This window comes from Notolabrus celidotus, chromosome 8 (genome assembly GCF_009762535.1).
Source record: "Notolabrus celidotus isolate fNotCel1 chromosome 8, fNotCel1.pri, whole genome shotgun sequence".
NCBI lineage: Eukaryota > Metazoa > Chordata > Actinopteri > Labriformes > Labridae > Notolabrus > Notolabrus celidotus.
Genome location: NC_048279.1, coordinates 26,352,971 through 26,367,332, shown reverse-complemented (window position 1 = coordinate 26,367,332; position 14,362 = coordinate 26,352,971). Strand labels below are relative to the sequence as shown.

Below are 14,362 nucleotides of genomic sequence, written 5' to 3'. Positions count from 1 at the left end.
GGGTGAACGCCTTGACCCTGTAATCATTAACAATTGTACTATTGAGAAAGTATGTTCTTACAAATACCTGGGCATACATCTAGACAAACATTTAAACAGGTCTGCTAGCACTGACTGTGTACAAGGTGGGCTCAGAGATTTTACTTTTTACATATGCTGCTTTCACACATATACTCTGGAGATCTCATTTCAGGTCAACTGAAAACATGTCCCTGAGGAAGTGGTCCATTATGATGCAGACTGAAGCTATACTTGGTAATTGCATATGTATACACACAATCTTCTTCTGACATGACTTCATAAGGACTACTAATGCAACATGTGTGACATTATTCTGCATGAGTAAAAGCGGAGTGCACATGCAAAAGTGTCAGTCCTATCCTTTCATTGCACTGTTATCACATAAGAAGAAAACTGAAACAGTCTCCAGGGACACATTTATATCCCTTTAAGAAGAGCGGTCACGTGCCATTTTAGAGATCCTTGGACTGAGCCCTCTGAATAACATGAATACTGCAATGAATCATGCAGGCAAACACTCTGTTAAAGAGCACTCTGGTTGCATTCAAGGTTTAGCATAACAGTGAAGTGGCAAACGTCTCACAGGGCAATCGCACTTAAATACTAAAGATTCCCAGCAGGGGTTAGAAGTAGTTTCCTCACACCTTCCTCCCCCCATCTAGCCTCCTCTTTCTACCCTCTTGCCTTCCACATTACCTTTTGCACATAAAGTCAGCTGCACTGTGATTGGCAGGGAAGACATTAAGGTGTTATTCATTTGTAGTCACTCATTCCCATCTACCTGTGGGCCTGCCCGTGTGAACACTCATGCTGCAACTCTCAAACAGGAACAATAGTATCCACACTGAACTCTATTTAGAGTTTTCAAGTGCCATATTTGAAATATATCATATTGTTGGCTGCATTTCAAGAATCCCGACTAGATGAAATCCAAAAAGGAAGCAGAGAAGATGTCAGGAGTTACTGTGACTAGTTTTAATGAAGGTAAGGGAAATGTGCGTTGAAGAACAGCTGTGTCTAAATAGGACATGATGTAAGACTCCCTTTTTTTCCCCTTGTGGAAGTACCAGACTTCAGGATTCTACAAAGCAAGATGATTGTTCTTGAATTATCTTTAAGCAACTATTGATTTCATTTTGTGCCACTATTTGTGCAAATGGTTCATAAGGGTAAATTCAGTCCAAAACAGTTTGTGGAACTGATGACCCTGTTATCCAGCACATGCATCCACCTGCATAGATTTTTTATTCCACTTGCTTCAAATGAGTAGCAGTGAAGCTGTTGGTTGCAGATGTGATGACCTTCACAGACAAAGGTCTCTGTACAAACGAGGAAGGCAGCCAATGAATAAGATTACATTTCCTCCCAATTGGTAAACAAATTGAACACAGATAAAATATTCAGTTGGATTTATGTTGTAATGTAATGCTTTACTTTCTGCTTACAACTCTGTTTCTTGATAACAATATATTCTCGACAAATTCAGAAAGATAAGAAATTCTTTTTGGATTGAGAACAAAGTGAAACCACTTCAAGGAAGTAGATCACGTTTTATAGGAGAAAGAATAATCTCTGAAAGTTATAATGAAATCATTCTGCAGTACTTTTGTCCTGGCTCTTTAGTATGGATAATAATCACTTAGTGTGCACATGTGCTCATACTTAATGTTTGACTACAGAATGGATCATTGTAAGCTTTGCTAAAGCACTCTGTTACACATTTATAGCTCTCAGTCAGAGTAATATCATCAACAGATTGCTTAAGCAGCTCTTATTTGCTATTTGACGCTGATCTGACACCTTACATCAGATATTAATTTAGCATTTGGTCATTAAGAGGCTTTAGTTTGTTGTTTTTTTAACAATACATTGTTTTGTGTTCCTGTGATTGTGCCCCTCAGGTGTTTGTGTGCGTGAGTGTGTTTCCCTCAGGCTCTCATCCAGTTTGATTAATGTTTCACAAATGTCTCACTGAGGTTGAGCATAAACCTCAGAATACAGAACATTAGTTTATTAATGCAGCATTTCATTGCTTTCCTGGTGTCTCTTCGCTGTTGCTCTGGTAACTCTTTGACTCATTGCTATGCCACCGATTAAAGTCCAGCTGTACTCTTTTCTGCATAAGTAAATGTATTTGTGTACGTGTGGTAAAATGGGTTGAGACTCAGTGATCTGAGGTCAATGGGTGCCTTTAACTGAGATGTCAGTCACATTTTTTTTAGTAGGATTTTTACAAGTTTGTGTTTACGACGGGTTGTTGTTTTCTCCAAATTGAGCTTGGGTCTCTTCATTTGTTTTACCTTTCATGGTTTGTTGATCTGATCGTGGCAGTACTTACTACACGTGTGTACCTAAATGGAAAAGCAAATAGTTTTGTTAAATATAAAAGTCTCTGGTGTAGTATTAAGAACCAGGACATTAGACTTACATTTTCTTTTAAGCTACTGTGAGGAACTTTGTTTTATGTTTATTTTGGCAACCCAGAGGGACAGAGTAGTATTTCTTTCATTTCTGCTGACTTCTTCCTAACACATTATAATTTTAATATTATTTTATAAATGTCCCCACACTTTATTAGATGGACAAACGTAAGGCTTGGTGGAAATATTTGACGTAAAAAGTGTAGAAGAGGCTGCTTACGGGAGCATGCAGTTAACCACTAGACCCGGAACCTAACTCCAGTGGTTTCAGACATAAACAGTTATTGTATAGAAATATTCAACATTGACGTTGATGATCTGGTTTGCTTTTTTTTTTTTTTTTTTAATGTAAAGGCATCAGTGGCTTTTTTAGTTGGGTTTATAACAAGCTAAAAACTTGTCACAGGAGTATTAAAAGAGGGATCACTATCCTGGTTTTTAGATCCCCCATATGCATATTTTGCTGTACAAAAAGAGTGTAAAAATATTTTTTGAATATTGAATGTACTGCAGAAGTGCTCATATTTTACCGAAGCAGAGGCACAGACAGGGGCAGAGCCAGAAATCCTAAACTATGAATGGCTATCTGTCTCGTCAGAGGTGGCAATTATATTGAAATCAACCATTTAGGATGTTTCAGCAGGCTGCTGGCAGCTTCTTTGCATTTCAATGAAGGACATTTTCTTTTGTTGGTTGGTTTAAATGAACATTTTTGACAAACATCTTGTTTTTGGGTCCTTAAAGAATGAAGATTTAAATATTTGTACTCTGTTAAGTTACATTTTAAAGATATAAATGCTATACAAGAGTTATCACTTATGGATTATTTTATATTAGAAGTTAAAGTAGATGTGATATCCCTCATAGGTTTACCATGCCTGGCCATCCCCTACAGAAGTCTGTACCCCAACCCAGGCTAAAAATCTGTCCCCATCACTGGGCCAAATTACATCAATACAGCTGATGTAGTGCCTTTTCAGTCTGCCTGCAGACTTTCCTCAAATTCAGACTGGAACAAACAACCAATCTTCATAGGTTTTTTTCTCAATCTTGAGCAAAAGTGTGAGAGATAAAAACACTCAAAACGTGCCCAGTTATCAAAGTTGCCTCTTTTATCATGCTTTATAAAAAAAAAATACAGTTACTGAAATGTAAGTAGACACTGCTTTTGTTTTGAACATTGGCCTGTGCTGCCCTCTCATGGAAAACTTATGAACAGTCATTCCTACACTTATCCTTTTTGTTTGCTCTTTCACCTTGGGATAAATAGTGGTTGTTTGGAGCTGTTGGCTACACCACTGTCCCTTTTCTCCTAGCTCCTCAAATCATCAAAATCTCTGGAGACTCAGTATTTTAGTTTGTACTCACTCCTTGATCAGAACTCAAGCTGCCCTGCATAAACATTTAAAATCCTGGGATGCTTAGAGTGCTTTGAGTGTGCCATGTCGCTGTTTTTTTATGATAATTAAAGTAAGGCTGTAAAGTTTTACAAGCTTGTAACTTTAAGAAAAATAACAAGCAGGTTTAATGTGTGTAATCAGATCATGCAGTTAGGGATTCAATGGAAGAACCCAATAACTTTTTTTGGGATGCAAAATTGTTTCTGAGGAAATCTTTCACTCTTGTAAAGGTCATTTCTGTTTTTTATTTTGCCTGTAACATTAACATTCAAGTCTGGTTACCAAATAGTTAGATGGAAAACACAGCATTATAATTCATCCTACATGCAAACCAATGCAGTTTGTCCCTCTTGACTAAAATTAGCATTCCTCTGGAGGGAAAGTCACTCAAAAAACATCACAGTCTGCATGAATAAGTGATAGCTGAGTCACATTTCCTCCTTCACTTCAGCCTCATTCAGTCAAACTGACTAACTTTTGAAACAGCCATGCAGTGTGCCGTTTGTCTTCTCTGCAGGAGTTGAGACAAAAGTTAAATCTGATGTTAGGACATAAGTTTTAATTAGGATCCTATATTTTATTTTATTTTATATCTGTTGTCTGGTTAAATTCCTGTCTTTCTGGGTGAGCACTTTGTAGTGTTCTACTTGAATAGTGGTATTTGGATAAAAGTAATGTAAATCACAAAAGCATGAATCAGGAAGTAAAAGAAAACAAATGGCTGAGTAGTTCTGTAACATGGCATAGTCACATGGACTGTTTGGTTGCATTTTTTGGCACCACTTTTCAGCCCTCTATGTTGCTGCTCCAACTTCTGATGAATTTAGTCTTTGAAAAGCTGCAAAGTAAATAGGAAGCAAAAGATGCCTACAGCACAGATTAGCAGACCACATCTAGAACTGAAAATGTTAACCACAACATGGCAGGAAATACGCTAGATTACATTAACCAAGCTACATTACACGCCTTTTACATTAACCACATCCCATCCTTTAAAAAATGGTGACTGACAAAATAATCTGAACCAAAGAGGAAGACAGACAGGAAGACCTGTATCTCACTTTGTTTTTGTAATGATTTAACTGTTATCTTTATTTTCTTTTAATCATCCATATAAAAATTGACTTTGGGGTAATACATGCCAATGCTGGCTGAAATGATGCCATCTGCTGGAGATTGTATATGTAGCCACCCTCTGCTGTACACAACCATGTCCAAGGGATAAAGTCCTTTTGGTGGATGGCCGCTTTTTGTTTGGTTGTTTGTTTTTGGGTGTCATGCCCTATTGAGAAATAGGACAGTGGATAGAGTGAGAAACTAGGAGGAGCTAGTGTGAAATGGTAGCTGCAAAAAGCTGTGGTTTGGAATCATATTATGACTGATCACTACGTGCAGGCAATTCATCCAATAAGCTAAGCTGAGCTAAACCTGCACCTTGTGGACTATCACTTTAAAAAGTCTTACTTCTGCTTTAAAGTCATTTGACTCACTGATAAAAGCTGGATACAAAAATGGTTCATGCCATGTAAATAAAGACATTTTATGTGTTCAAAAGAGAGTGTTGAAGTCTTCAATTTGAATTTAAAATCCTGAAAAGAGGCAAGCAAGATCACAAGAAAGAGAAAGAAAAAATCTAAAGCTGAAGCAGCAATCTGCAGAGCCAAAGAGTTCAAGGGGAATAGCAATTCCTCAAGTGGCCACAGTCACCCAAGTGAGTGGATCTGAGGCCTTACACAACATTTCCCAGCTTTACAGCTGAATTAAACATGGTGTTGATCTTTGTAGCTTGTTTCTTAGTATATATGCCAAATGTACAGGGGTTTAATTATCATGTAACCCAACCAGTTGACTTATATACAGGTACAGAATATGGATAGTTTGAGTTGTGGTCTCTTGAAAGCTGTGTAGTAGTCAAGAGCTGTCTGTTGTGTATCGCCCAAAATAATCTGAGTCACTGGACTTGACCTTTGGCCTAGATGGCGAGTTACCAATAAGTCAACTTCTTACTCACAGTCTATGGTTCTGATACATATCATAAAAGCTGTGCTGTAAATAAAGATTATCTATATATTATTGACAAAGAAAATGATTGGTAATTATAACGCAGGAGAACAGTTTTTTATGATTTACAATAAGCTTGAAATACAGACACATTTGAATGATTAATTGTGAAAAAATCCTTATATTGTTCTGGAGAATACAAGAGTTTAAGAGTCACAAACTTCCCACACCAAACCTTCAACACATTCATACTGATCCAAAGCTGCTTATACTCTACTTCATATAGGCACAAGGACCCAGCAGAAACAAATATCCCTCTCACCCCCATGAGCTCTCTCTCTGCCCTCCCACTTCCTCTCTGAAACCCATGTGCTGTCGGAGGAGGTGCAGGAAGGTGCCTTCACCTCAACATGTGTGTGTTTAGATGTGTGTAGGAGAGTCTTTGAGAAGAGATCAGCAGTGAGAGCAGGCTGTTTGGGAGCAGAGAGACTGATGATGGGTTGACCTTTTGGAGAGCATCTCACCTTAAAGAAAAACAATCAAACAAACCCTGGAGATCATGGAAAATAAAAAGGTCCTCCTTTTTGTGCCATCTGGTGAGTTTTACAGGGGTGGAGCGGGGTGAGAAGGTCTTTCATGGTGCAACCTGAGCCAACTGTGTCAAACACGTGGAGGAAGCCTCTCTACAGTGTGTGTGTCTGCTGAGCTGAACATCTGCTATTAATATAAAACACGTGTTTATGGCGTTTAGACAGCTAGCTTTAATTTTTTGAAGCACAGTCATTCCATTCCATTACAGTGGGCTTGAGTTTGCCGCTTCTTTGGCTGCTATGTGTGGTGTGTTCTTCCTTTGTTTCCTTGCTGGCAAACACACAGAATCTGTTCAAGATGTTTTTATAGCCAACAGCAACAGACAGTCAAAAGCTATGGATACGGGTCAATATTTACAACATGGCAATAAATGATATCAGAGACTTTATTGTCATGGAGAGTTTTTTACAGCTGACCTGCAGACAATGTTGAGCTTCTGTTTGAACTCTGTGATAGCACAACACCAGTGAAGAGAGTCGTTCAAGGAAGGCACATTTATTTAAAACTGCATACTTTGTTAAACTTTGTGTAGCTGTAAAAGGTGGAAAGGTGTAAAACTTAACGCTGCCATACGGTTTTGTTAACTCTGAGAGAACACATGAAGGCTTGCTGACTGACATGGTAAAGACTGAGCTGTCTGGAAAGTTGAGAAACTGTTGCAAAAATAAAAAAACAGGAAATGATTCAACTTCTTGGACATGATTATTTTCTGCCATCTTTGTCTGATTTGATTAGAAAGTGAAAAAAATAATCAAGATTTAGATTATGGAGAGGTTAATCAGACAAACCAGCTGACATATAAGGTTTTACATGGTTACAAATGTGCCACCCTTTTTCTGTCATATGAAAGACCAAACATTTTATTATTTCACCGAGAAGGTCAAAATATGAAGCTAATTGTTGCAGCTCCTTAACACCTTTCTGTGTGTGCCATTAATGGGTTAAAAACTTGACTTGTACAAGGTCATAGCTTAACAAGATTAGTGGAAAAATGTATGATATTCTAATCTGCCTACAGTCTTTCTTCAGGCACACTCTTGTAAAAGTTTATGATAGAGTGCCACTAATAATTCAGTTATGATTTAGTTATGAAACCATACCAAACCATCAATATGCCTCTTTATTCTCTGTGTATAGTGATAACCGTCTCTTTAAATCACTTGGGTCACACGGAGGATTTGTGCCATAGCTGCCACTCATCGTCTTTGATGTCTGAGAGAGAAACCCTCCCCCCTTCACATGTGTGCTTTGTAAAGAATGACTTGTGTAACTAATATTACTGTTGGTCCAGCGGTCATATTCATCGTGCTGGAGAAACAAACATCAGGTTGTCCGTATTGTTGGTCTTTGAGGTGTTGATGTGGAATGAGCTGTAGTTCCTCTTTCCTGTTATCGGCTTTATTTCAATAAATAATGTGTACATTGTGACCCACAGAGTACACACTGTTCATGGTACAACTGCTTGCACACGCCATGGATAGTTTTAGTGCTGGTAAGGTTGATTAACCCTTAAAGAGCTCAGCTTTAGACCTTCATTAGCACAACACATAATAAAGCATTGACCCCTTTGATTTAAGAATACCATGTTCCTTCTTTCTGGACGGTTTAACCTTGTAAAGTTCAGCGGAAAGTTTTCAGCTTTGTAGTTCGGTGCATTCGTTTCAAGAGACCCAACAAAGTTTCTTGTGTTTCCTCTTACCCAAGGACATCTTCGTCCCACAGATAGCATGCTGGCAGGGATTATTAAACATGCCTCGGGCTTTGAGTTAGCCTCGCTTGTCTAGCCAGATAGAGGAATTATAGGCATAAAATCACTGGCAGTAAAGGCAGGCCAATAACAATTTAGATAAAAAACATGAAGAGAAAAGGATGGATAAAATGGTGTTTCATTTGGAAAATGAAAGCCATATTTTATTTTAATACAAAGTGAATAAGTCAATATCTACACTGCCTAATGCCGATAAGTATCGATGTCTCTGTCTTATCATATTTTATTTAAATGTAGACATGGTTTAACAGCTCAAGTGATTTTTAGGGGACTGCAGGCCTCTAACTCAAGAGCTCTCTATATGATTGGTTGGGTTGCCTTAAATTCTTGATAGCAATCCTGCAAAAATCTTTTTTTTTGAGTGAATAAATTCAATTAGAAACCTTAAGTTGGTGCCATGACAATCTACTTGTACTCATGCCTAGAAATATTCTCTGAAATCATTATTTAAGCATTCAGCATGGCATAAAGATTTGCACAAACACAAAGGATTAGCTTTAGACTTAGAAAGTATATTCATGTAGTTGTGTTTCTAGAAACTGTAGGGCTGAAACTAAAGGTGCTTTTTGACAGAAAGTCCCAGGAACGCGTAGTTTCAGGAACTTCTCTTAAAACAACTAATGGTTTCTGTGGCCCATTGTTGTCTGCATTTCCACTTCGGCCTGATGTCCTGTAAGGATTATGTAAATCTGGCCAATGACGTATGAAGAAATGCTAAAAGTAACTGCACTACGCTGCCAGACCAGTAGAGTGCAGTAAGAAAAAGACTATGGATATTCAACAAAGGTGACGCATACACTACAGCTAGCCTGTTAGCATGGAGGAGATTCAACTTGTGCTGTTTTTGATTGTGCTTCATTGCACTTTAAATCCAGTATTTGGAATGAGACGTGCTAGTTGCAAAGCAGATACATAATTACTTGGCTTATAGCATGAAGACAGATTTGAAGAGCCATGGCAGAGATCAACCGGTGTTTCGGTTTAAAGAGCGACCCTGTTAACTGGCAACTTTCAGCTGGATGCATCCTTCTCAAAAGGCTTTATATTATCATTAAATACTTATGTGATGAGTGTATTAAAAAAACAAAAACAAGGATGCATCTCAGAGGACTTCTTCTGTGTTTCAACAGCTGCTGTTAACTCTACAACCACTGACATGCTCAGCTAAAAGTCGCCAGTTTACAGGGTCACTCCTCAAACTGTAACACCCGACAGAAAGTTGCATTCATGCTATCAGACAAAGAGAAGACGTATGTTAAGGAGCTACTAAATACAGTTATGCGTAATGTAACTGTGCCCAGCGGGTGAGATAAAACACTGAGGGAGCTCTACCAGTCAGAAACGTTCAGCTTTGCAAGCTGAACACTTTCCAAGAGGTGGATCAACTACCCGGAACTAAATTTAGATCCTCCTCCTGTTGAAGTGCAGTGAGTTCCTCAAAAAGCCCAAGTTCCTCAAAAGATCCCCAACAACGCCTTAACCACACACTCAGTTTTCAAATGTTTTTTAGTTTTTATTTTCAGTTGATTGTTGAGGACTTTAGTCTTTCAAATGGAAAACAAATGTTTATCTCAGTTTCCCAGAGCTCATGCAGAATGTCTCGTGGGTCTCATTATGTCCACAATCCAAATATAATCTGTCCACTGCCATACAGGAGTGTGATAACCAGATCTATTCAGATTCAATGAGTAAGAATCAGAGATTTTCAGACTCTTTTCCCAAGGTAAAAATATTGGATTTCTGAAGAATCAAGAATCAAGAATGCTTTATTGCCAAGTGAGCTCACACAAGAGGGAATTTGATGTGGTGACTGGAACACAGCTACTTAACAAGAAAGTAGGGACGATTAATATAGAAACCTAAATATAAAAATTCTAAGTAAAAACACTTTCTATCTCATTACAACTCTATAAAATGGCACAGGGAAAAAGCCACAATAAATCCTGTTGTGCACTTGTTCACAAACTTGGTCAGGGGGTCACAAAGCTGACTATTTTAGGAGTAGTGTCAGTGTCAAAGTTGTTGCGCCCCTTGTGGATAAAAGGCTTCACACACCTCAGTCACTGTGCAGAGTAAGCACGAGGAAGTCAGGCTGCCTGCTGACAGGAAAAACTTGAGCATGATAACCATCCGAAACCTCAGGCCTGCAGCAAGACTGTCAAACCTAATCTCTGATAGACTTCCACTGAAGCAGTCTGTATTAATTGAACAGAGACGGAAAATAAACAGGTAAGTGTGCTGTAAATTTGTACCTTTAAAGCACAGATTTTCATTTCTGTCCTCACTCAAACTTTACTGTTCTAACTAATGAGGGCAGTGTGTTAAATTACTCCTCACTGGCAGCCCATCTCTCTTTGTGATCATGCTGCTAAAATAAAGTCAAAAGAACTATCAACAAACTTGACCTTTATCTTTATTAGACAAGACAGTAATGGTCCAAATCAGGCAGACTAAATCAGCCCCCACATTTAGTCCAAACAGTTCATTGTGTAAGCTGTGAGGCTCCCTGTAGTCTGCTGCACAGAGTCCTTTGTTGTGAAGGAGGCCTGGGAATGTTCTGTCTAATCTAATGCTCTGAGACACAGCCTTACCGGGGAGTCCCTGGAGCCAATCTCTGCCTCTGGCAAGGAGAAGCTCATCTCTACAGCTGCAGCAGCGTCTCACAGATACATGACCGCCCACACAAACAGCAGACACAGCTGGAGGCAGGTTTTTGTTGTAACTAAAAGCCAAGGTGTCTCTTTGCAGTTGTGATGTTGTTCATTGTCATTTTAAACACCTTCTACCTCCTCAGGTTTCTCAGAATGTATTATTTCTAGTTTCTTAAAGGTAATGTTAAATAATGTGTCTGGTTACTGAAAAAGCTCTCCGGTCTGACAGGCCATGCGTCACACTTGTGACAGACAATGAGCCAGTGTTTGGATATAAAAATTTGAATTCAGTCTGTAAAATATGTCACCCAGTGCAACTCAGATGGCAGGAAACTTTTTTCTCCAGGGCAACAACCTGCTGGTGAATGCAGCAGACTTGTTTTTTTACGTGTGTGTGTTAGGGGGAGCTCCTGCTGCATCAAGCAGTAAGAACAGAGTCAAACTGGAGTTCACAGTTTCACAGCTTTATCAAACACGCTGGTCAGTTTGTGTCTGACAAAAACCAAGATAAGAAAACATGAGGGGTGAAATGAAGAGATTTCTCTGCCATCATCCATGTGGAATGCTTTTGTTTGGATATGACTCAGACCAGGTATTACATAATCATACACCTTTAACTCTCTGCCCTTATTTATTCATCTCTGTAAACACTAAGGGCAAACAATATATGTGTTATAAAAATTTTTAGTGTCACAAGTCAACCTTCAACTTACAACCACAAACAAAAAATAAATATATTTTAAAAATTTTTAAATCGATACATTCTGTGAAGAAAATGAGATTTTGAGACTAATAGTCACATTAGTAGGGGTGTTAAGTGTAAAAAGTCTGAAAAGGGTTTTAATTGAATGAGAAGGAAGTTGTTATTACAGGCTGTGGTCAATTTATGTGCAGAATATAATATAGGGGGATGATAACGGGGGATGGATCATCTTGTGGAAATGTACTCCCGGGCCAATAGGCAGGCTTAAATCAAGCAGCAACTTCAAATGTTAGAAAAATGAAGCTAGTTCAGAAGTGCCAAAGACTGCAATTCCTTGAGTGCCCACTAGAGGCTGGCTCCAAAAGTTCAGGAGACCCTGTAAACACCAATGTTAAGATGCCAATTTGTTCAGCAGGAATAAACATGTTTACAGCCTGGTACAAAAAAACCAAACAGTTTTGGTCTGATTTCTTTATTTACACACACACTATGAGAGATGATTTTTTAAATATATATATAACAAGTTCGTTTTGAAAATATGATGGTCACGAGTTTGGCACATTTAAGGTTAATTAGGGGCGTGGCTGACTTCACAGACAGCCGGGCACCTTGTGACTGTGGCTGATAGCGAGTAAGTGAAACGGGTCATCAGTGTTTTCAATTGTGCCTCCTCGCTTTTTGCTAGGTGAACCCAAATTTAGGTTGAATCAGTTTTTCCAGTATGCTGACTGCCACGGTTGGGACTTTAAGATGCCACTACAGAAACCAATGAGTGACATCACTGAGACAATGCCCAAGTTCTATACGGTCTATGGCTTTGATGTAGCATCTACAGCTGGCTGCTCTTCTGATCTTCCCTTATAAAGCCTAAAATAATGACCTTTTTATCAAAAAGTTATGACTTTATTCCAGGAATTATATGACTTAATTCTCATGAACTGGACAACTTTATCTTGTAAATGTATGACCTTATTGTTAAAATCACAAATCCAAGCTTAACACTGAGTGAATATTGGAGTTACATTCAGCAGGGCACCAGAAACCAACATGCAAGTCAAATTTTACTCCAGAAATGAGCAACTGTTTGCTAATGCAGTCCGTTCGGCCTTTTCTGTGGCTCCCATGTGTTCAAAACATATTACTTCTGTCTTGTCTTTAGCCTCTCCATGGTGTGATAAGATCTCAAGTCAGTACTAACAATGATGAACTGTTTTTATTTAAAAAGCTGTATGAAACTGTGTTAATATCATGTTTGTCTTATCTCCCACAGACACTCCATCCACAGAGAGGTCCAAGAATGGATATGCTTTCAACGGGATGGGTGTGTATCTGCAGTAACACACATCATATTTTCTTTAATTGCTTTTCTCTGCATGTATCCTGCTCTTTTACAAATTTTATATCAACAGCTTTACAATTACAGATAACATTATTCAGGTATTTTTCCCTCAGAGTCCTGAGGAGACATTTAGCAGTATTTTACATGTAAATGTATTGCAGTACTTATTCATGCTAATGCTAATGCTTCTGGCTGCTCACTGATGACCCATTTCACATGCTGGTGAGCACAGCCTGTCCCTGCGCTGATGTGTTATGAGGTTAATTAATGGGCAAATAAAGAGGCAGATGATCTCTGAGTCAATGATGGAAGGAGGGAATTCTCATAGCTCAAAGGTTTCTTCATGAAGGGTTAAGGTTAATACTTCAATTCTGCGGCTGGTTCTTTCCCCTTTCGTGAAACGTGCAATTGAGGTGCTGTATTTATCTTCTGTACAATTAAGGAATTTACAAGGGGGCCGCTATTGTTATATTGCTGCATGTCTTGGATTTTTTATTGGGTCTCTCTGTCTACTTCTTGCTTTGTGCTGGTCAACAGATGGCAGAGTGGTGGGAGGCTGAATTAAATTGTCCTCTAGCGGAGACAACGTGATAGCATCTTAACCTCGATAAACAGACCAGCTGTATCACACTGTTTGGTCATTAGCCATTGGTATTCATCGATATTTTATTCAAGCTGCTGTAAAGAAGTAATAACTTGTAAATCTTGTGTTATTAACCATTTGTGTTTCATCCACAGAGCTGCAGGATGGGGGACAAGAAGATTGCGAGAGGGACTCACCTATTCCTAACAAGGACCACTTATATGATAACCAGTTTGAGATCAGTGCTACAGGTATATGTTTAAATCAGTTAACTGTAACATGTGATGTGCAAAATTGTCTTTGGTGGTATTTACTTTAAAAATCATCATTAGGGAGAAAGAGAAAAACACACTGGTTAAACGCTGTCAGCTTGTTTCCTACTCTTTTGACTTCCATTGTCAGAGAATAATCTGCAGCCTCCTCAAATAGGAAATCATGTGTGCCAGATCTAATTCCAAGAGCGGTGATAACTGAGTCAAAGTTCATGGACATGAAGTGGCAGCTAGCTTCCTAAGAATGAACACTGAAGAGAATGAAGTCTGTACTCAAGTTATTTTAAGAATAGCATGACAAATATGAAACGACAAATTGAGGTTGTAACTAGAGAAAAGGAGTTTGTGGCTGAAGCAATGTATAATGCTATCATGCTTAAATTCTTGTGTTGCTTTTTTATTTGCAGATCCTGATTTTCCCGGTTTTGGGCTTTTGAGTACAACAAGAAAAGTAAGAAGTGATTTTTTCATGCATGCTCCAAATACATTATGTGTTCTCAGGGACACATTTCACTGGGGGAACAGTGATAGCATCAATTTGGGAACACGATTTGGAGGAAACATAACTTCACTTGTTATTTAGCTTTTTTTTTTATCTAGAACAACAAATATT

General features: G+C 38.6%; 1 protein-coding gene across 2 annotated transcripts in view; it reads left to right on the top strand.

Moving 5' to 3' along the window:
* Positions 1–893: 893 nt before the first annotated feature.
* LOC117817765 (sodium bicarbonate transporter-like protein 11) overlaps positions 894–14,362 on the top strand; it is a 33,825-nt gene continuing 20,356 nt past the window's right edge. Inside the window, exons 1-4 of one of the 2 annotated variants that reach the window (XM_034690533.1) lie at positions 894–1,005; positions 12,826–12,876; positions 13,633–13,728; positions 14,157–14,200. In XM_034690533.1, coding sequence (XP_034546424.1) covers positions 945–1,005; positions 12,826–12,876; positions 13,633–13,728; positions 14,157–14,200 — 252 coding nt within the window. In that variant the 5' untranslated portion in view covers positions 894–944. Of the gene's footprint in view, positions 1,006–6,230; positions 6,439–12,825; positions 12,877–13,632; positions 13,729–14,156; positions 14,201–14,362 lie in introns of those variants that run through there. The other variant, XM_034690534.1, reaches the window with a different exon arrangement.